We start from the raw sequence: 22,294 nt of genomic DNA on the forward strand, positions 1-22,294 counted from the left end.
GTTTTTTATGTGCAGTCTGGTTCTGAATGTCTGTACTTTTAAACATCCTCAAGGATAAATTTATACTAAAATACAAGTTCTCTTTGTTATAAATAGACGAGTCTTGAAGTTTAACTTCAACACAGAAAAGATAATTACAGCCACACACATCTAATAGAATACTGTATCTTCTGGTATCTGAAGAAGGTCGTTTGGCTTGAATTACATGTAATTATAGGTTAGAAAAAATTAATTACTCTCACTTAGAACAGAATGGCCTGAACAGCAGCATTGATGAATAAAACTGCTATTTTGAGCTCACTGCTGAATTAGTCACTGTAGGAGTCTATACATTACTTCATTATAAAAATCATATAAATATGGCCAAGAGTGGTAAGAAAAAAAAACCTTCCTGTTCCTAAAGACATATGTTGTCAAGAGACAACCAAGACCACACCCAAAGAGCCCGATTAGCCTTAAAATGACAGAGGACCTCACAAGGAATCAATACCATTTAACCCTCTTCCTCCTTTTCAACCAAAGGCCTATGTGGCATGGATAACTGTTACCTCCTGTGTGGGAGGTGAGGAATCATGGTCAACAGCGGCTGGGATGTTGCTGCAACAGCTGCTGTCACTGGGCGGTGTGCGTACCCGTGTGAGCCGGCTCCTCAGCACCTGTCATACTTTGTTGTGGTGCTCGCTTCACTTCTAAAAATACTAACATCCTTGGCACGGCTTCCTGGCATCTGATCTTATACTGCTCACCACAATTTTAGACATTTGAAATACTTATATCCCTTTCTGATTGCCCCAAACCTCATCAGGTGGTTCATTCATGGTGACTATATTTTGAAATATCTCCTGTTTATAATCTTTTCCATCTTTTGGAACTCCACATATAATTTTTGCACCCAGTTTATACTTGTTAAGAAGGGCCTGTATATATTCCTGATCTACATTAATATTCTGATATTTAAAAAGTCTCCACTCTTAACACTGGTAAAGTTTCAAAAGTATGTTTACTGATGTCTATGGAGTGTTCCCCTCAGCTCTCCACTGTTTTGCCTGTCTCCTCTTTCTAGCCACCATAGCCTGCTGGGCTATGACAGACAGAAGTTTGTTTGCTAACTGGTTTCCCAGTCACATTGTTTAGATAAAGCATGTGTAACACACAAATCATACCACATTGCTAGCTTCCTTGTGGCTCCTCAACTGCTCCTCCTGGAACCTGGAGCAGGGTACTTGGACTCCCAGGGCCCCTCCTCTCACCAATACAAGTTCTCAATGTGGTGTGTGTGGCCCCACTGGGTGAAACTGGTTCTCTATGGGGTAAAACCCCAAACTTTTTATTATAAGGTTCGTAGTGTATAACAACTGTACAGAAATGCTTGTGGGACAATGACTCAAAAATCCGGGGTTAGGGGAGCTTAGATGGACAGTGCGCTGAGCTAGGCTAAGTGTCAACAAGTTCTGAGGCAATAAGAGCCATGTGCTGCCAGTTGAAAGGATACACACCATGGTACTAGCAAAGGTATTTTTGTCTCCCCAGCCTGCAGTGCCTTAATGCTTCAGCAATTTTATCACCAATTTTTCTCCCATTCAGGGCAATTAAAGGTTAAAACGCTCTGTCCCAGCACCTACCTGCATCTCCCTTCTCTGCAGGCTATGAGGGTTTTACTGTCTTGTACCATTGCCAGTTCTATGTGCCCACCTTCACTGCAGAGTCTCAGCATATACCATCCGCTGGACCCTGCTGCCCTGCCCCATCACACTGCTGAGTACTTCTCACCCCTAGGATCTCAATGTCTGTCTCAACTGAGCCCCTTTGATCACACAGTGTCCTCCCTGCCTCCCATCATGGGTCCTAATCATATGTGTCTGTTTCTTAATCCTTGGCCATTTTTCCCCTACTGTACCGTAAGACATCACACTTGTCATATGTAACCTCAGGAACAGAGAAGTCAAATAACCAGCGAATTTGAGAAACTGTAGCATCTAGGCTCTGAGAGCAGATCAGGCACAGGCATTGACAGTTTTTATTTAGTCACTGTTTAGGTATTTGTGTTATTCTGAGCCATTTGCCTGAAGGGAGGCAACCGTGAGATTCACACAGAAAACACACGGGAAATAGGCATGCTGTCTGTCTTTATGAAGTTCAGATGAAAAAAAAGAGAAATGTGTCAGATCAAACATATCGAATATTACTCTTTAAAAATGTGTATGAGTGCATTGCTCGTATGTGTGCAAGTGCACCCATGTCATACTATGACTGTGGAGGTCAGAAGAGGCCATTGGATCCCCTGGAACTGGAGTTACTGACAGTTGTTAGCCACCATGTGGGTGCTGGGAATGGAACCGGGTTCTCTGCAAGAGCAATCGGTGGTCTTAACCACCAAGCCATCTCTCCAGCCTCCAAAATATTACTCTTTAAATCTAAGTGAGAGTATTCCGGATATTTGCAGTGGTTCTCCCTAAAAAGTTCATGGTCAGGCAGTTTGTATTTATCTTCTTTCCTAATTCTTTTTCAGTTTTTAAAAATCAAGAATACATATTATTTTATAACAAATTATTGATTTCTGTATGTGCAGTGTGTGGATTTATAATAAAATATTGGTTGTTATATGTACAATATACGTTTGTGCATAAATATTCAGGAAATGAGGAAGGGGAACATGCTCATAAACCTAAAACATGGTGATTTTAGTGAGCACACTTTTCAGAGTTAAAGCTGCTTAAATCCCCAATGTTTATTTTTTCAACATTGATAATTCCAGAGAAAGAGAAGTAATAGAAGACAGTCATTTTATAGGCTATTTTCTAGCTTATAGTTAACAGGTGATTTATGAAGTACCCCTGGAGTAATAAAATAAAGGTTATAAACCATTAATTTATTGTACTAATAAGAGCCAAGAGCCCTGATAGAACTGCCTTATCTGAGAGCAAGTTAGAAGAAAGCAGGGGTGGTTAAAATTTTAACATTTTTTTGCTCTTACTTTTATTATCTTTTCTCTACTGTACTATTTTAGATTAATGAAGTAATAAATCCTTCATCCAGCTGATTTTATTTAATGTTGTGGTAAAATGTTCCTCTTGCGATTCTCAGCACTGCAAGTACAAATCTTTTAAAGATCATATTTTTCTCAGACACAAAATGAGATTTAGGCCAGTCTGTGAAAGTTACATTAAGGAGACAATGACAGAGAAAATGATGGCTGTAGATGCTTTGTGTTGTGCTGAGTGAATAAACACAAATGGAAAAGTGTGTTTCATTGAGATTTAGGGGTTTGTGTAGATGAGCGCCGCTCTCAGACCTCATCAGAGAAGGCTCTTCGTACAGTGGGTGGCAGTTAATGCAGAAGCCCAAAACTTGGTAAAGTGCAGATAATAAGTGATTGGCACTGTACAGTCACAAACGGGACATCTATATCACACCCCTCCTCCAAGGCTCATCATAGAGAGGGAGAGGAAAGACTGTAAGAGCCAGAGGTTGGAAAGGACTGGAACAAAACAGTGTCCTCTGGACAGACAGAACTGCTGCTGCACTCATGAACTCATAGCAGCTGTGGTGGCCTGCACAAGACCTGCACAACACCAAGCCAATCAACATTCTAGCATGGAGGGGGAGGGGCTCATGAACCACCAATTGGAACTGAGAAGCTATTGACAGTCGTTGGCTTTTAGGGAAGGGAGAGTCAAAAATTTTTAAGGATGTGGTCCCTGGTAGGTCCATTATGTGCCAGTGGATGATCTGACACCTGTGAGTCTATGGATAGCACACACTGGAATCAGTGGACTATAAAGAAAATAGAAAAAAGAGGACACATAGTTGGGAGGGATGGGGTTGGTGGGTGAGATCTGCGAAGAGTTAGGGGGAGGTGTCAGGAATGAATGTGATTGAAATACATTGTATGCATGTATAAAATTTCAAAAAATTAATAAATATATCGTGTTAAATTTTTTAAAAAAGATTTGGGGTTTGGTTTCTATGAGTATCTTTTATTATTTCTTTAAGTGTCTTTATTTGTTTCTCTGTCTGTCTCTGTCTCTCTCTTTCATACATACACAGACACACACAGACACACACACACACACACACACACACACACACACACACACACAGGCACAGACACATGTCAGTCTCCCATCACACAGGCAGCTAGGGGGAAGTTGAAGTTCTCTTTTCACGTCTTGCTTCCTGTGTGTGTGATCCTGAGGAAGTCTCCTTTAGCATCCTGTGTCCCACTCATTTTTCAACCATTGAATGATACATTATCTCTGAGGTGGGCTCTACACTCACCACTACCCTGAGGGCAGACACCTCAAGCACCTGCTTCCAGGGGCCGCACAGGACATTCCTTTGCCTCTTTCCACCTCAACCTTCCACCCTACACTGGCAGAAATATGCATAACACATCCCTTCCAAGAGTCACTGACAGTGTTCTAACAGGGGCCAAGGCCACTCCAGTCTGACTTTCCATGGCTCTCGGTGTGGGTATGGCATCCTGGAATGCTCCCGCAAATTTGATTCCCCACCTATCATCCCTCCAGATGGCTGAGAAATGAATATAGCATTCAAATAACCACATAGAAGAAAGCATCCTATAACCAGTTGATGCATATAAAATGTGTGAAAATCAGATTATACCACTTATTTTTCCACTTAGAATTAGTTTCAGAGGCTTTCATTTTGTAGAAATAACACAGCATGTGAAACAAGTATGTTCCACATGGGCATAATGTCTGTCATGAACTCCCCAGGATGGGGTATCTGACCAGAGGTGCATATCTGCATAGGGGTTACATCAATGTTACGCCAAAGTAATAATGAACCAAAATATCTGAACAATAATAATAATGGTAGTAGTAATAATCATAAAATAAATTACAGATGGTTTAATAACTTGTTATGAAATTATGACTTATTTCAAATTATTTGGATATTTTTCCCAGAAATGAAGTAATTCATGGACTTCTTATTTTGTAAAGAAAATACATCTATTGAGAAGAAACCAGCACTAGATGTCAATCATGCAGAGTCTATTCAGACCATTTCTAGTAATTTCTAGTCCTTTTAGCAAAGAAGTTAGCCCAATTCTGTCTTGTAAATAAGAATGTCGCTCTTACTAGTCTTGGAGATTTTTTAGACATATTGTTCTGTATTGCACATGAACAGGAAACCACTAGAAAGAATGGTCTCCTTCTAGTCATGACTATATCCCGGTTTTCTTCCTTTTCTTTAAAAACAAAACCATATCATATAAAGGCATTTTGAGTGTAAGGAAACAGTATCATGGGTGACTTTGCCAAAACCTTACCAGTTGAAATTGTGTGAAAGAGGGCTAGATTTCTTTTTGTGATGCAAGGGGCTAAATATGCGAAGACATGATGATTATGATGTATTGGGAAGCCAAAATGTTTTGGAACAAAACCATGTGGCCTATGATTCTGACACAAATGTTCAAAATAATTAATTTGGGCCTGTTTTCAGTACTCTACACCTAAACTATAGTTAGGCAGGCAGCATTTTTAAGTTTGAAAATTATATTTCATCACAGACATAGTCTTATAAGCATAAATAGAATGCAAAAACCACACTCGACCTTTATCTAAAACAACTCTTTAAACATTATCTGTGAGGTTTCTTTTATGAGTTATACCCAATTTCAAAATTTCTGTATGTCTCTGTGTCTATATAAAATATCTAGCATTGTTGGTGGTTTCCTGGTTACAGAGACACGTCTCTTAGTCAAGCATTGAGACAGATCTATGCCCTGCATCTTGTCTCACCACATGGCAGCCACAGGACCCTACGGGGGCAGCTGACATGTGAGTGGAGAGGTAGCCACAGCTGTGGGGAAGTCCTCTGAGGAATGTTGGGGGAGACACAGGGGAGAGGAACAGAATAAGAAATGGGGATATCGGGCATGGAAAAGGAAGCTTTAAAAGTTATGGACCATCTTGCTGGGGATTGGCCTTTGAGCAAAGCCCAGCACCCTTGAGGAAGGGAGAATCTACAACCATAGTGGGGTACAAGGCTTCTGCACTGGCTTTGCTCAAAGAAGATGATATGAGGCTACTCGACTTTGACTTGCACATCTACTGTGGATGGTTCCTTCCCCATCACTTCCTCAGACTAGAGTTGATCTCAGACCCACTGGGTAGCAGCCCTTCTTCTCTGCCTTCTCAATCTCTTCTTCCCAAAACAGAGCAGCAGCAGGTCTCAAAGTCACAGAGCTACTACAGGACTAGAGGCTGACAGTGCTGGTACAAAGGACTTCTTCAGTCAGCCTGCAATAGGAAGTGGTCACTTGTTTTTCTCTCATCTGCCCAGTGAATTATAAACACAGAAAAGACACCAATTACAAGGGACAGGCTGTTCATTAGTAAAGGAATACAGAAGTGCCTGTGGTCAGAGCTACGCTGTTATGCATAATCTATCCCTTTCAAATTTGAAAATCTGAGGAAATGACTCTATAGCTATATTAAAAGGCAGTGATCAAGCTCAACACAGTGGTAAGAACACGGCAGAGGCAGAGTCCAGGGTGGCCTCAGAGAAGCAGACTTCCTGGGGAACGAAATATGAAAACAGCTACTATTTTAACCAGTATGCATATTCCTCACACCAGCTCTCTGAGGTTCACTGCCCTGACATCCCATGTGAGTTTGCCTCTTTCCTCTTTCTCCATGAACTTATTAGGCTCAAAGTCAGTAAGTGAGGAAAAGGCCCTGAGTCACTGACTCACACCTTAAAGATGAAAGGGGCGCTTATTTACTCTCTCAGCCCCAAACCTTTGCTTACCAAGGAATAAATTATGTATTTGTTCCTCTTTGCCTCCCTCCCAGCATCCCTTCTTCCCTTCCTTCTGTCCTCTTCTCTCAAGCATCAAGCCTAATAGTCCCAAAGACAGGACCTTTCTACCCTCAACTGACACAGCACACTTCTACAGCATGGAAGAACACAGCAGTCTGGGGCTAGAGTCTCACTCTGAGGATTTAAGGCCAACTACCCCAGGTCTTGTCAAAGTGAAAGACAGTTGATGGAAGCCACTAGGTTTCCAAGACCCATTCTGGTGACAATACAAGGATCTTTTGGGGGCTGGCAAGATGGCTCAACTGTTAAGAGCACTTGCTGCTCCTGAGGAGGACCTTGGTTCAGTTCCCAGCACCCATATCAGGCACCTAACAACCTTTGCAATTCCAGCTCCAGGAGATCTGATGCTTTCTTCTGGTCTCCCTGGGCACCTGCACACAAGTGACATACACTCACACATACATACACATGTACACGTAAATAAAAATACTGATAGCTGTGTGAACAGAGTTGAATTCCTAACTAACACCTTACACAGGTTCATGTGGTTAAAAGTGACTCCAAATCCTCTAGTATTCTTTTCAAAAATGTGGAAAAATAACTATTAATTGACGACTAACCATTCAGGGCCCAAGGATGAATGTTAACTGATTAATAAAAAAATACTGCACCCCTGGAAATATGTAAATAATCCACAGGTGTATGAGCCACCTCCGTAGCATTTCTGTCAAACAGCTCTGTACTTAATATTTGGACTGATTCATAACTTAGAAGAGAATTAACAGCAGCACTCACTGTAACAGCACATTTTGAACAAATGCTTTGCTTTTGAAAATGAGGATTCTGACTTACCATGTCAGGAATAATTGTGTTTTTAACACAAATTATTTTGCTGTTTAACTTAAAGGTGAAATATAAACAAGCTTTACTTCTGTGAAGTCAACTATTCATCTTGTAGTATAAAGAATATAAAAAGTTCTACCTTGGCAAAGCTGAAGAAAAGCAGTCTTCCCTAACCAGGTGACACAGAACACATTGGCAGATATACTCAGAAAAAAAATGTAGCACCCTTTCCCCTCATTCCTTTCCCTCTCTCTTGTATTTTCAAGTTTCTTGGATAGATACAAACAAGCAAGAAGAGCATGGATTTAAGTTCCTCCCCATTAGAAAACATTTTATGCCAGGAGTTGGTGGCACACACCTTTAATCTAGCACTCTGGAGGATAGGCAGGTGGATCTCTCTGAGTTTGAGGCTGGCCTGAACTACATATGTACATAATGGGCTCCAGACCAGCTGGGGCTGCATAGTGAATCTCAAAGGAGGAAAACGAAAATTGATGTCCTTTTTCCAAAGTACTAATGTATGTTTCAATTTTATACTGTTCCCATATGATACTTTAAGAATCCCCCTGCCCAGACACAGATCTGGAAGGACTGACAGCTGCCAGGGTGCACTGGTGTGCACAACAGCCTTCTCCACAGACCTACATTTGACACCATCCTATGCATTGTACTGGAGGAACCCCTGGTGGGCTATTGTCTCTGACAGTGACCTCTTTAGTGGGAAATTTATTCCAGATGCTCCTGATTTCTCAGTACACACATACACACACACACACACACACACACACACACACACACTTATTTGTGAGCATTCTTTAAAGAAAAAATACATACCCTAAAAATCTTTGCATTACAGTATTCCTAAACCACTACTCTGCAATTATGTGTTTAAAAATTCTATGACTCAGGGGAAATGACCTCAATATCTACAAACTTGATAAAGCAGACTCTCTGTGGCTCCCACACCAATGTCCCCAGCTCCAGAGTGGTGAGGTGACATCACACTTGGTAAGTAATTCCTCCTCCCTCCTTCCTTTTTTAATCCAATCTCAGCACTGCTGTGCATCCATGACAACCCAGAATGAGTAAGCTTCCTCCCTCAGACTGTGACTAAAAGTTCAACTTCCGTTATTAGTTAAATAAGAAGCAAAGGGGAAGGTGACAAAGGAAGCGCTTGGGTGGCACTGCGAATGAAATCGTGACTCAGTGGTGTGCGAATCCTGGGCTCTTTGTTCTCAGTCGTAGACGAGTGTGCCTGTGACATTCTGGTGGTCTCTGACTGTTCCACTATGGCTGAGATGCTCGCAGACCATGTTCTCAGATTTGGAACCATCTACCCTGGTGTTTCTGAAGCAGAGTCTTCTTTTCGTGCTCATCAATCATTGTAAACTTTCATATGCAGAAGCTCTAACAACTTTTAACATGAGATCTGTGCCTGTTTTCCAGTCAGTTTTGTCATATCAAAGCTCTGTGTCACCACCCTCTGTGCCATCTGCACCTTCTAAGAGCTCACCCCAAGTTCATTCCGTCACCAGCACTCTTGTGTTATCGTCTATCCTCAAGCCTCTACCTGAAACTAGCTAAGGATGCTATTCTGCTGTTTAAAGGGCTCCTTCATCTCTCCTGGGTGTGCTCTGAGTTATTTTGCTTTAACTACTTTCTCTGCTGGTCCATTGATAGCTGCCATGGGCCTCTGAACTCCATTTCACATGGAACACTGGCCACAGTGAGAAGCTCCCAGCCGTGATGCTTGTGCATCCAATAATGCTCAAGGAGAGCAACAGTTTCACTGTGAGGCAGGTGAGAAGCAGAGCAAAGAGAAACTGAGGAAAGGGGCCTAAACTCAACTTCTCCAAGCCCAGCAGCCCAGGCCTAGAGCAAGGACTTTCAATAAAGGTCACCACACTTGTGAGTTCTGTGACCTCTGCTCCTGTTATGGTTTGGATTTGAAGTGCCTCTTAAAGGCTCATGTATTGAAGCTTTGGTCCCTAGCCTGACTCTTGAAAGATGGACCTAGTGAAAGGAGGTTAGGTCAGTTGGGCGTGCCCTTGGAGACAACAGCGCTGTCCTCTCCCTCACTTTCTGCTCCTTCCTCAGGGCCACCCACCAACTCTCTTTCCCCTCTCCTCTTCTTTCCCTTCCCCTCTTTTCCTTTCCCCTTCGGTTCTCTCCCCTCCCTCCATGCCAGGAGGCACTCAGCTCTCTGCTGTTCCTTGCACGGTGGTGTGGCTCAGCTTTGCCACAAACCCAGACATAATGGCACCACTGGACCATGGCCTGCAGCTGTAAGCCAAGGGAAACTTTTTTTTTTTTTCCTATCCATTGCTTACCTCAAGGATTTGTCACAGGGTGTGGGGAGGGTGGGGCCGAACACAACTACACTTTAGATACCTTTAAAGCTCCAGTAGCAGGTATGATCTGAGATCTGGTGCTAAAACCCGTCAATCATATAGAATGACACGCTTCCAGAGAACACACCGAGTACTGTGCCTTGCCAAACATATCAAAGGAATTTGTTTCTGCCAGGAGGATTGGTGGTGATCTCTATGACTCATGCCTTTAAAACTCCAGCCCGCTATTTTCATAGCTTGTAGGTCACCAACCTGCCAGCCTTGTAATTTACACCTCTGGAGAACAAGCCGACACCTCTCCTCTGCAGACTGGTCCTTCTTCTCCTCACCCAGAAGCACATCAGCCAGTGGCTCATATCTGTCAGGGGATAGGAACAAAGAGAAATGGCTGCATTTACCAAGCCCAAGCCAGTGATCAGATTCAACTGGACTGCCTGATGATGACATTTCTCAGCATCCTCTTGTTTATCTGGGAATCCCCCCAAATCCTATTCACTGTGCACACATTGGCCAACTGTGAACAACCCTCATCTTCTGCAGGGAAAATTATCCTTAAAATGTGTCAGTTATATTTGTCAATTTACATTTAACCCTGTCACAGAGTGATACAAATCATTTATTCAAAGGAAACTGGAAGAGACTAAAAGTTAATTTATTAGTTGTTATTTAAATATTTGGTTTGGCCTTATTAAAAAAACTTACCTTTTAAGAAATTCAGGCATATTTTTATTTATTACTTGACAGTAAGTTTAGATGAAAGTTCACAATGAAGAAACATTAAAACATTCACAAGTCTTATTTTAAGGGGAGATAGATTAGCTTCCTCCTCATAGAGTAGGTATTGAGTATTTTAAATGTTTTCAAAGGGCATTTTAATTTTAGAAATTAGCTGAGTAGTTTGAGTTCCACCTCCCTACGCAAAACACAAAGTAATGGAATCGTTTCCTATAGCTTTTCCCAAAAACGACTTTCAAAATTGCATTGTCTTTAAAAATCTAAGGTTTCCTTTGCAGTTACAGTATTCAGCATGAAACATATGCAAGAGTGCATTGAAGTAAGGGGAAGAGGAAGGAGAAGAGGAGGGAAAGAGGAGGGGAAGAGGAAGGAGAAGAGGAGGGGAAGGGGGGAAGGGGAGGGGAAGAGGAAGGGGAGGGGAAGAGGAAGGGGAAGAGGAGGGGAAGGGGAAGAGGAGGAGGAAGAGGAAGGGGAAGAGGAGGAGGAAGAGGAAGAGGAAGGGGAGGAGAAGAGGAGGGGAAGGGGAGGGGAAGAGGAGGGGAAGAGGAGTGGAAGAGGAGGAGAAAGGGAGGGGAGGAGGAAGGGGAAGAGGAAGGGGAGGGGAGAAAGAAGGGGAAGGAGAAGAGGAAGAGGAAGGGGAAGAGGAAGGGGAAGAGGAAGGGAAGAGAAGGGGAAGAGGAAGGGGAAGAGGAGGGGAAGAGGGAGGGGAAGAGGAGGGGAAGAGGAGTGGAAGAGGAGGGGAAAGGGAGGGGAGGAGGAAGGGGAAGAGGAAGGGGAAGAGGAGGGGAAGAGGCAGGGGAAGAGGAGGGGAAAGAGAAGGGGATGAAGAGGAAGAGAAAGGGAAGAGGAGGGGAAGAGGAAGGGGAAGGGGAGGGGACGAGAAGGGGAAGAGGAAGGGGAAGAGGAAGGGGAGGGGAGGAGGAATGGGAAGGAGAAGAGGAAGAGGAAGGGGAAGAGGAGGGGAAGAGGAGGAGAAGGGGGAAGGGGAGGGGAAGGGGAGGGGAAGAGGAGGAGGAAAAAGAGCAGGAGAACAGAAGAGAGAAAATGGAAAGATCTCTGTATTTCTGTCCCATTGCACCATGCCTATAGTTCTTGGGCTCACTAGTTCTGCAAGTCCATGGAAATAAAATGCAGAAACTTAAAGTATGTATCTTCAGTACAATACTTTAGTATTTCATCTAAAGTGTACTGCAGAAAATTTGACATTTACTAAAGTAAGTTTTTTAGTTTCCTTAATCCAGTTGAGATATATTGTATTCCTGTATCTTTATTTACCATCTGCCCTTGAGTGGCAATGAGAGTCCCAGACACTCCATGGAATTATCCTGGCCTCACACACATCTCTTTCTTTCAGTGAGTCCTGCAGACACTGAAGGGAAAGCATATGGTGCAGTGCAGCAATAACTGTGGGTCTGGTGAGTAACACAATCTGAGAAAATATACCTGTTAGCTGGGCATGATGGTGTACATCAGTAATCTCAGTATTTGAGAAGCAGAGTCAAGAGGGCTCAAGAGCAGGCTGGACCACGTAGTGAGTTTGAGGCCAGCCTGAGCTGTATAGTGATACCCTGTCTCAAAAATAAAATAATAAGGGTTTGAAGAAGTGACTCAGTGGTTAAGAGCAGTGACTGGTCTTGCAGGGGACCCAAATTCAGTTCCCAGCACCCACGTGGTGGCTAACAACTGTCTGTAGCTCCAATTCCAGAGGATCTGAGTCCTCTTCTGATCTCCACAGGCATTGTACAACACAGATGCACTGACATACATGCAGGCATACACTCAAATGCATAAAAAAATAAAATATATAAAGAAATAAATAAAATTAAAAAATAAAATTCAATACACCTGACAGACTGAATGTGTTACCTAAAACTAATGTCTTAAAGTCTAACCCCTATTGTGATGGCTGTAGGGAGCCAAGCTTTAAAAAGCTGGTTAGTCATGTATTAGAGTCCTCATGGATGGGATTAGTGCCCTACAGAAAGCCTGAAGGGAACAGAGTTCTCTCCAACCATTTGGAGATGCAGCAAGAAGACACCTTCTATGAAATTGTCAAAGACACTTGATCTACTGGTACCTCGACCTTGGGCTCTGAGCCTCCAGAACTGGGAGAAATCATTTTCATTGTCCATAGCCACCCAATCTATGGTGACTTAGTAGGGTGGCTTCAACTAACCAAGATAATACCAAAATTTTTCAGTAGAAGGTACTTCCTGTTTTCTTTCTTAAATCCTTAGCACCATCCTTGAAAGCTTAGTATATGACCTTTCCCAGACTGAGAATCTTTATAACCTTGGCAGCCATGAACCAGTCAAAACAAATTCATCGGCATTAGCAATGGCTGACCCTTGCTTCTCATGGACAGTGTAGGGAAAACAGCTGCAACAGAGGCTGGCTGTGGGAGCTGAAAGGCCAGAGGCGAGACGGTGAGCTCTGTGCTTCACTTTGACCATGCTCAATACAATTAATAACTTGTTAATGGCTGAAAGAGCTCCTAACTGTTTTTAATAGGGAACAAGAATGGGATTTCTTACACACTAGACACTGAAGTTGGTTTTGTGGTTTTACTTAGCCATTTTGTGGTGGTTGTAGAAAACACAGTGGGCACTTCAGGATTTAATAGAGCAGAGAAAATGGGTGCGTGGGCTGCGTGTGAGGACCATGGGAATTTCATGAGTAGGAATTTCAATGTGTGGGAACTACTTGGAAGGTGGTAGACATCCCCCAAGGATGCTGCGGCAGTGACAGCCTGCCTTATGAGCAGGCTTCGGTCACGTTTAACCGGATTCCAGTGGCCTAAAGGAGATGATGATGCAGTTACACAGTGTGTTTGAATAGAGGCTAAGCCCAGGATCTGGATTGAGACATTGGATTCCAGTCACAAATTTTGTTATCAGACCATTGAAAAGCCATCCAGCCATAATGCTTCCTCTTCCCCCAGTACTGCCCATGTTTTGCTGGATGAGATTCCGAGTCCATTTTATATTACAAATTCTTATGTGTTTTGACAGGGATTAAGCTGTTGCAGGGGAGAGGGCCTTTAGTTTTGCAAATATCATGCAGTCTACCAGATTTTCATTTGTGGAGCCTGGGAAGCTAAGAATTGGGGTTGACGAAGGGAGTAGGGAAATAATTTACTTTTGAGCACTGAATAAGTTCAGTTATTCATGTTACCTTGCATGCTGTTTACAGATGCTGGGGTTACATGACAATCCTCCTGATGGTGAGAAAGTCGGTTGTCATAGACAGTCACTTACTTAAGTCTACAGAGGTGGTGATACGGGTTGAACTTAATTCCCTCAAAAGATAAGTGTATGTGATCTTATTTGGAAATAGAGCCTTTTCAGGCAGGTTTAAGAAAGTTAATATGAGGGGTTAGAGAGATGGCTCAGCAGTTAAGAGCACTGACTGCTCTTGCAGAGGACCTAGGTTTGGTTTCAGCACCTACATGGTGGCTAATAACCATCACTAACTCCAGTTCCAGGGATCTGCAATGGCCTTGTCTGCTCTTCTGACCTCCTGTGGCATTGTCCAACAGGGGTATACTTACACACATGCAGGCAACACACTCATATATACAAAATAAAAAACAAAATATTTTAAAAGAATGCTAATGAAATTATTAGGGTGAGCCTTAATCCAGATTCATGTCTTTTAAAGAAGAGGAAGCCATCGAGTAAGATACACAGTGAAACACCATGCAGGGCAGCAGGACTTGGAGTGACATGTTGTAAACATAGGAACACCGAAGATCAGTGGCCACCAGCAGGGGCTTGGGAAGCTAAGAAGGATCTAACTCATTTTCAAGGGAGCATGACTTGGCTATCATCTGAGTTTTGGATGTTTGAACTGCAGACTTGTGAGAAGAAACTTCTAGTGTGTGGCACTGCTCGGCATTTGTAGGAAGCTGGCTCTGGTTTCAAAGAATAGTTGAGATGGAGTGAAACCAGGGCCATATGACACCAGAGCCTGTCTCCTACCTCTGCAATAGTGTAGCTGAGTCTTAAGAAGTCTGGTCCCAGAGAGATCCACAGTGGAAGAGAAGAGACTGAACCTGAACTTCTACAGCAACTGCCATGGAATTGGACATGTGCAGATAAAGGTCCTTGACCTGCTGACCTATGGATGACTGGGACCCCTTTAATAGCAAAGAAAAGCCCATAATGAAATATAGACGTATTCGTGCCCTCAGAAAAGTCAAGGTGTTCCTGCCTTTTAACCAGAATTATACGATGAAGTGAAATCATTCAAATTATCTTTTTATTCTTTCTGATAATTGTCTTGTTCCATTTGGGAACTTTGTTAATTATAACCAAGAGTGTAATTGATATAATTCAAGTATCTGAATATAGTATTAACAAGTCAGAATGAAGAATCTTGAACTTGCTGTTTTTGTAGCTTTATATTGTTCATTTGACACTTAAAATGGTATAATTCTGACATCTCAGCTGAACAGCATCATCTGAGACAGGGTGGTGAGAACTGTTTTCCTGTGATTTAAAAAGTTGTGCTTTCTGTAGTTTGAGTGTCACTTGTGCTGGTGTCTGTGGGATAGAAGACATAACCGCATTTTGTAACTGAGTTAGCCATGTCCTCCCAGGCATGTGCATTTGAGACAGAGGCAGTGGTTCCTGCCAGGTCTGGAGCATAGGAACCACCCAAGGCAGAGCCTACTCTCAGTCTCTATACCCTCCACCCTCTGAGATGCCCCAGCTGGATTTCCTAGATCTCCTGCAGACTCCGCATGCAGGCTTCCATTTGTCCTCCACTGGAGGCCAACTGACTTAACAGAAAGAGGCAACATCCTGGCCATTCTGCTTTCCTTGCCTCTTTGGTTTGGGACAGGGGAACCACTGTGACTTTATACCATGTCTAGAATTGGGATTTCAAGCCTCCTCATTCAGGCTCAACTGATCAATGCTCCATTATAGTTGGAGCAGGAAGTAAGAGCTCAGGATGTACTCAAAACAGATAACTCTTTAGTGGTCAGTCAGGGAGAGAGAATCAAAAAGGAGGACAGAAACATGACAGTTTCGATGGCAGAAAAAAATGTAATACCATCAACAGGTGAATAGTCAGAAAAGTGTGGTGTCTATACATAATGAACTTTTATTTACTCATAAAAGAAAATGAAACTGTGATTTATAGGAAAATAGATTGAATTGAATTGGAGGTTGCCATATTAAGCAAAATAGTCAGACTCAGAACAACAAATACTATTGCCTCAAATGTGTTGAATTTAGATTTTGCATGCACGCACACACACACACACACACACACACACACACAACTGGAAATGGGACTATGTGAGACAATGAAGGGGACCAGTGAGTGGGGCAAAGGAGAAGATGGGGGTTGAGCGTGTTAACATGACAGACTTGAATAAAAATACATCTATGAAACTGATCACACACACAATGAACATACAGATATGCAATAAAGTGTTGAGACAGATTATGTTAAGAGCTACATCAAAGAGCTACTGCTGTGCACAGATTCTGCAATGGGAGCTGCAGCCTCTCTGTGAACCTGAGGGAGCCCAAAACCCTGGGTGAGCATCTGCAGCCATCCTTCAGGAACATGGAGGAGGGCCCAGGTGGCTACAGGGAAGCCAGCAGCAATCCAGGCTCCAGAGATAAGCCTGGAAGGTAGACACAGAGGGTGAGGAACAGGGAGGCTGCAGGTGACCAGGAAGACTTGGCTCTGACTCTGGGAGCAAGGGACAAGCAGCAGGAGCCCCATCATCTGGCTCTGAAGCATCAGAGGAGCTGAGACTGAATGTGAGCTTAGGAAAACAGGGCTGTATTTGAGGGCTTTCTCATGGCCTCGGCACAGGAGAGATTTCAAATCAGGAAAGCAGTACTGAGGGTGGGAGGAGCTGGGGGTGGGGGAGGGTGGGACTCTACACCTATTTGTGTGAACTTTGGAGGAGTTTTTGATGGATAGCTCGGTGGAAGGTGACAGGAATAGAGGAGGAGGCCAAGAAACTGGCATTTGATGGTGGCCTGAAGGGAGACGGGGGAGAGCTGGGGGTCCAGCCAGTTTCTCGGACTCATGGGTAAGGAGCAGGGAGACTATGCGACTGAGAAGCAGAGGGGGCCTTCAGGCGGCGGGCAGACAGAGAGTGGTCTATGCATACTCTGAAGCCAGGCCCCGTGCCTCCCTGTTGCCTGTTGCTAAACGGTTGGTACCCTCACTGACACAGTCCTCTGAAGACTGAGGAGGACAGGAACTGTTACTTCTTTGGAAACTGAGTCTAGTTCTGTTATGGTGTTTGATACTTAGTGTCCCTGTGGGTCTCACACCTGAAGTTGTGTTGGGGGCTCCATCGGCCTCACCTTTCTTACACACTGTGTCTCTGGCCACTCTTGACATCCTTTTCCTCTGGTCGGTCTACATTCCACATTGCCAATATGCAGTTAGAGTTGAGTTTCAAACTCCTCTGTCATGGGCACTGCCAAATATATGCTTTCTCTGTGCCAAGAAAAGGAGCCTGAGGCCTTCCTTAGCACACTCTCAGCTGTATGAAGGACCAAAGCCAGCAGAACCCCAATGTCAAATAGATTCCTCAGGGGAACAGTCACACCACACTGGGGTCATTCTGAGGTCTCTGTGCTTTAAGAGGGACAGATGGATATGAAAGAATCAGAGAGAGGTCAACAATACTTGTGAGGTTCCTAGAAGGACTCCAGGAAAGTAAGAACATAAGCCTTTCTCTCTACAGGTCAATGTTCCTTCTAGTTCAAAATAGAATTTCAACATCCTATTTCATGGAGCTGGAGGTTTATAAAAAAGAGTTTTTTCAGTGACCTTAGGGTTCAGGCTAATATAGTGACTTTAGTGTACTGACTTTCAAAAGATAACTAGGAAGCGGAGGAATCAGTTCCTTGGGAAAATACAAGCTAGGTAAATTCTCTTTACCCTCTGAGAGGTTCTCTGATTTTTTTCTGCTTGGTGAATATTTTCTTGGCCTCTACGTTCTCAAAGAAAGTTCTGTGGTAAAATCGAAAGCTCTAATTTTTAGGGTCCTGAAATCTCTTAAAAATTAATTAGCTCAATAAATATTTATTGAACATCTATTATGAGCAAGCTATCCTGCCAGGAAATGTCTAGATTAGCAGGTTGTGTGAGGTGATTTCTGCCTTCTCTGTCTGCACTCAACTATAAAGCACAGCTTTCTTGGATGAAGATTATTCTTCAGAAAAGAAGTGTTTTTCTTATTTAAGACTATGAAATGCATCACTTTATTGTCATTGCAAAACACAATATAATGTTCGGGGAGCACAAGTTACTGTCTAACCCTCCAGGATCAGACTTGATAAGCAAGAGAAAGAACAGAAAAAAGATAAATAGTCCTTGGAAGCTCTTGGAGGGCTGACAGAGAAGGACCATGGAAAGAGAGAGCTAACAAGGCGGAGTCTGAGCCCTGGTCCACAGGGCTGAATGCTGCAGGGGTTGGAGCATGCCTATGAGGAGAACAGGCTGTGGGGTCTGAGGAGCAGAGGGCTAAGAGTAGTGTTAGAGATGAAAGAGAAACAGAAGACAGCCATGTCAGGTGACAAGCCCTTAGCCGGTGAAGGTAAGGCAGAGTGCTGGACTCTACAGGCTACTGATGTAAATAAAAAGAAAATACAGATAGCTTCAAGGTGACACTGAATGGTGAAAGTTTTGGGGGTGTTTTATTTTGCAAAGGCAAAGAGAAATGACAAAGCTTATAGGCAACATTCATGGAACTCCTCGATGCCTGTTCTCCAGCTACACTTAGTTGCGTATTGCATTTTAGCACGTGCTAGAACCTGTCCCCTGAGGATTTCTCCAAACAGGGCTGTTGGTCCTTGCTTAAGAGGGCCACATTTCACTCATGCCATAGACCTCCCGGATGTTGGCTTTGGTGTCTGCGGTCCTGCTCGCAGTAAACACTGCACAGGTGTGGAGGGCGATTTCCTAGCTCATTTCCAGCATTCACAAGGCCGAGCTCCGCTGCCTAGCAACAGGCTTGAGGCTCACCATGAAAACAGCAAGGAGAAGGACGGAAAAGATGCACAAGTGGACTTGAGAGAGAGAAAACCCATTGCCATGTGAGAGTGGGTGTCAAGTCAAAAGAGAGAGGTAGAGACACACAGAGAGATTGGTATTGCTTTTTTCTCCTGTAAGACAAAGTATGTGAAACACAGAGATCCAGGTGTGACCTTTTTACAGGAACCTGATGTATTTCTCCTGTACACGTTCTGTCTCCTTCCCATGACTCCCACCATCACTGTAGCACAAGCCGGCTTTCTGTGTGAACACTCCTGTGTCCTACCACCTTCCCAAAGTCTTTCTGCATCTGGATGAGCCAGCTCTCTTCCAGTCTCCCTGTGCCTCTTTTTGTGTTTGCTGTGCTCACCTCTTGTACGCTCAGACAGGAGCTCTGTGTCTCCTCTCATCCTAGGGCCCCACAGTCTCTCTGTATTAACAGCAATGTCAGAAGATCTCCGTTTCCCACTGACTGTGAGCCTCCTGGAGTGTTTGGGCCTAGTATTTGACTTTGGGTTTATTTTTATCTCTTCCAGAATCCACCTGAGGCTTATCGGAACTCACCCTGCCTGGTGTAGGGCTCCATCAGGGAAGAGGAAAGAAGTGTTTGTATCAGTAAGCTGATAAGCCTTAGTCTTCGCCTTCTACCTTAGGGAGAACAAGTACTGTTCTGGGGTAGAAACCTGGGCACACCATTTGCTTGCTGTGAATGTCTTTTCTACCCACTTCCTCGCTCATGAGCTTCTAGTGAAGGCCATGCAATATGTGAACAGGTACCCCAAATTCAGGCTCTACTTTGGGTGGTTTGGAATGGGATGTTATCAGGGAAGCAGTCATTTGTAGCAAGGAGTGAGGAAAGAACTGACTTCTCCAACTTCTACATGTAATTCTCTGGAGCTGAAAAGGGACAGGAAGGAGGAAGAGAGAGAGGAGAAGGAGTGAAGGAAACAAGAAAATACCGACAGAATGACTACAAAGTCCAGAATACCGTGTCCTCACAACCCCAGCATGTTGTCCAGAGTGGCAATCTGAAAACATCAAAGAGTCAGGGTTAAAGCAGAGATGTCACCTGAATCTAGCTCCTGACCCAAATGTCACCTGTACTTAGCTAACCAGGGAGGTGAGCAGGAAAGGACTTTCTGAATAGTACTCCTATGATAGCACAGTCATTAAATCTAACAATTAGGAAATGGGACTTCATGAAACTCAAAAGCTTCTGTATATGGGCTCAGTTGGGGGAGGCGGGTATGGGAGGGTACCAGTGGGGATGGGGGTACAAAGATGATTAAGATTGTTTTAGATGTTCTGTATGAAATACACACAAAAAAATCAATAAAAAAGCTTCTGTATATCAAAGGACACCATCATTCAAGTGAAGAGGCAACCTACAGTACGGGGAAAAAAATCCACCAGCTTTCCATATGATGGGTTAGTATCTAGAATATATAAAAAACTCCATCAAAAACCCAAACAATTAACAATTGGACAAGGAGCTGAACAGGGAGTTCTCTAAAGATGCAATACAAGTGGTTGAGAAATACTTTAAAAAGTGTTCAATATCTTTATTATCAGGGAAATGCAGAGTAAAACCACTTTGAGATTTTATTTTACCCTCTCAGAATGGCAAAGATCTAAAAATCAAAGACAAATGCTGAGGATGTGAAGAAAGGGGAACTCTTACTCACTGCTGGTGGGAGTGCAAACTGGTGCAGTCACTATGGAAATAAGCGTGGAGATTCCTCAAAAAGCTAGAAACTGATCTACCATATGATCCAGCCATACCACTCTTGGGCATGTATCCAAAAGACTCTATACCCTACTACAGAAATACCTGTTCATCCATGGTCATTGCTGCCCTTTTCATAATAGCCAGGAGCTACAAACAATTTTAGATGTCTAACAGTTAATGAATGAATAATGAAGGTGTGGTACATACACACAATGGCTTATTATTTAGCTCTTTAAAAACCAAAATTATAAAATTTGCAGGTAATAATGAACTGATAATGAAGGAATGGTACACACACACACACACACACACACACACACACATACACACAATGACATATTATTTCACTCTTAAAAAACAAATTTTCAGGTAAATGAATGGAACTGGATACAATCATCCTGAGTGAGGTAACCCAGACTCAGAAAGATACAGTTGAGGTCATAGGCACTGCCTTGATTTGTTCCCTACACTACGATAAGAAAGCAAATTTCTTTTTGCTATAGGGGTGTCTCCCTATTGGCTAGTTCCTCCAATGGGCAGGGGCTGATGCAGAGCATGGACTATGAAGGGGCAGCTGGGAGCCATCTTGGGACAGAAGCCATGAGCCATGGGTAGTGCGTGTGGTGTAGGGACATGCAGCCAGCCGGTCAGCAGCTTAAGAACAGAATGGACTGACTCTTGTGGACCTGGGGCAATCCCTGGCCCCGGAGACATAAGAAAATCCTAGTGTTGACTATGGGTGTGGCAAGGTCTGATAAGGTGGGCTCCGAGTCGCAGAACGGGGCTAGGCACTGGGTACTCATTTCTTTGTAAGTTAATAAACTCACAAATATAGTATATGGTTTGTCTGATTGCATAGGAGGCCCAGAGGGAATTCGGGCCACAAAACTGGCATAGCCTGGCAGGATATGATGAAACTGAGAATGAGTTTTAGAAGAGTGCCAATGGAGGTGCTGATGTGGTTGTTACAATGGGTTACTAAAAAGAGGCCAGCCATGCAGAAGTGTGGGGCATAGCTATGTTGTAAATGTGGGGATATGTTGCGGGTATGTGAAGATTTGTTAAAAGTTACCCAAAGGTTGGAAAATTTTTTACCTGCTCTAGAGAGCATGTGGCCACTTTGCGTGATAAAAGATGTGTCCCAGGCAGGGAAAAATGGAAAAGGCTGAGCTGGCAGACCCAGCTGCAGAGCCAGAGAGAGAAAAAAGGCGGGACACTTTGACTTGTGTAAAGTCCAAGGACTCAGAGGAAAAGACAGAGAATAGTAAAAAGGGGGAAAAAGCTCACTAAAAAAAAAAAAAGCTAACTGTGCTGTAGCTAGGGAATAGTCCATGCTAGAATTGTTAAAACTAGGAAAAACTTACAAGCAAGCAAGCAGAGAGCCTCTGGCCACATGGCTTGTAAGAGTATGGGACATGGGAGCAAATGACGTCAATCTAAGTCCTTCAGAAGCTTCACAGCTGAGTTATGCAACCACCCATTGATGGCATTAAAGATATATGGTTGTCACCAAGGGAGACAAACATGATTAGCAGGGGCTGGAAGACTATAGAGGAGGGGCAAGCATTCCTGAGAGAACTAGGTATGAGAAAAGCAACATATGACGTCCATTTCACTGGGGAGATAAGACTGAGTTTACCGGAGATATGAAAGAAAGCCTAATTCAACTGGGACCTTGAGAATGGTATGGGGCTTTAACAGTTTTACTAAGCCCTTTGATGGGACAGGATCTTTGTAAGGAGGCTTTGGCAAATCTAAATGATTCTGACCAGCATGTAAAATGTGTCTGTAAAATAACAGAACAACCTATAAGAGATGTAAAAAACGA

The 22,294-nt window shown here is 43.4% G+C and overlaps 1 protein-coding gene across 1 annotated transcript in view; it reads right to left on the reverse strand.

The window, feature by feature from the left end:
* Window positions 1-22,294, reverse strand: part of Myo16 (myosin XVI) — a 497,779-nt gene that overhangs the window by 94,818 nt on the left and 380,667 nt on the right. The window contains exon 27 of the mRNA XM_029557215.1: window positions 10,239-10,344. Coding sequence (XP_029413075.1) covers window positions 10,239-10,344 — 106 coding nt within the window. The remainder of the gene's footprint in view (window positions 1-10,238; window positions 10,345-22,294) is intronic.

The sequence above is a fragment of the Nannospalax galili genome, unplaced genomic scaffold (assembly GCF_000622305.1).
Source record: "Nannospalax galili isolate Female #2095 unplaced genomic scaffold, S.galili_v1.0 scaffold267, whole genome shotgun sequence".
In the NCBI taxonomy this organism is placed as follows: Eukaryota; Metazoa; Chordata; class Mammalia; order Rodentia; family Spalacidae; genus Nannospalax; species Nannospalax galili.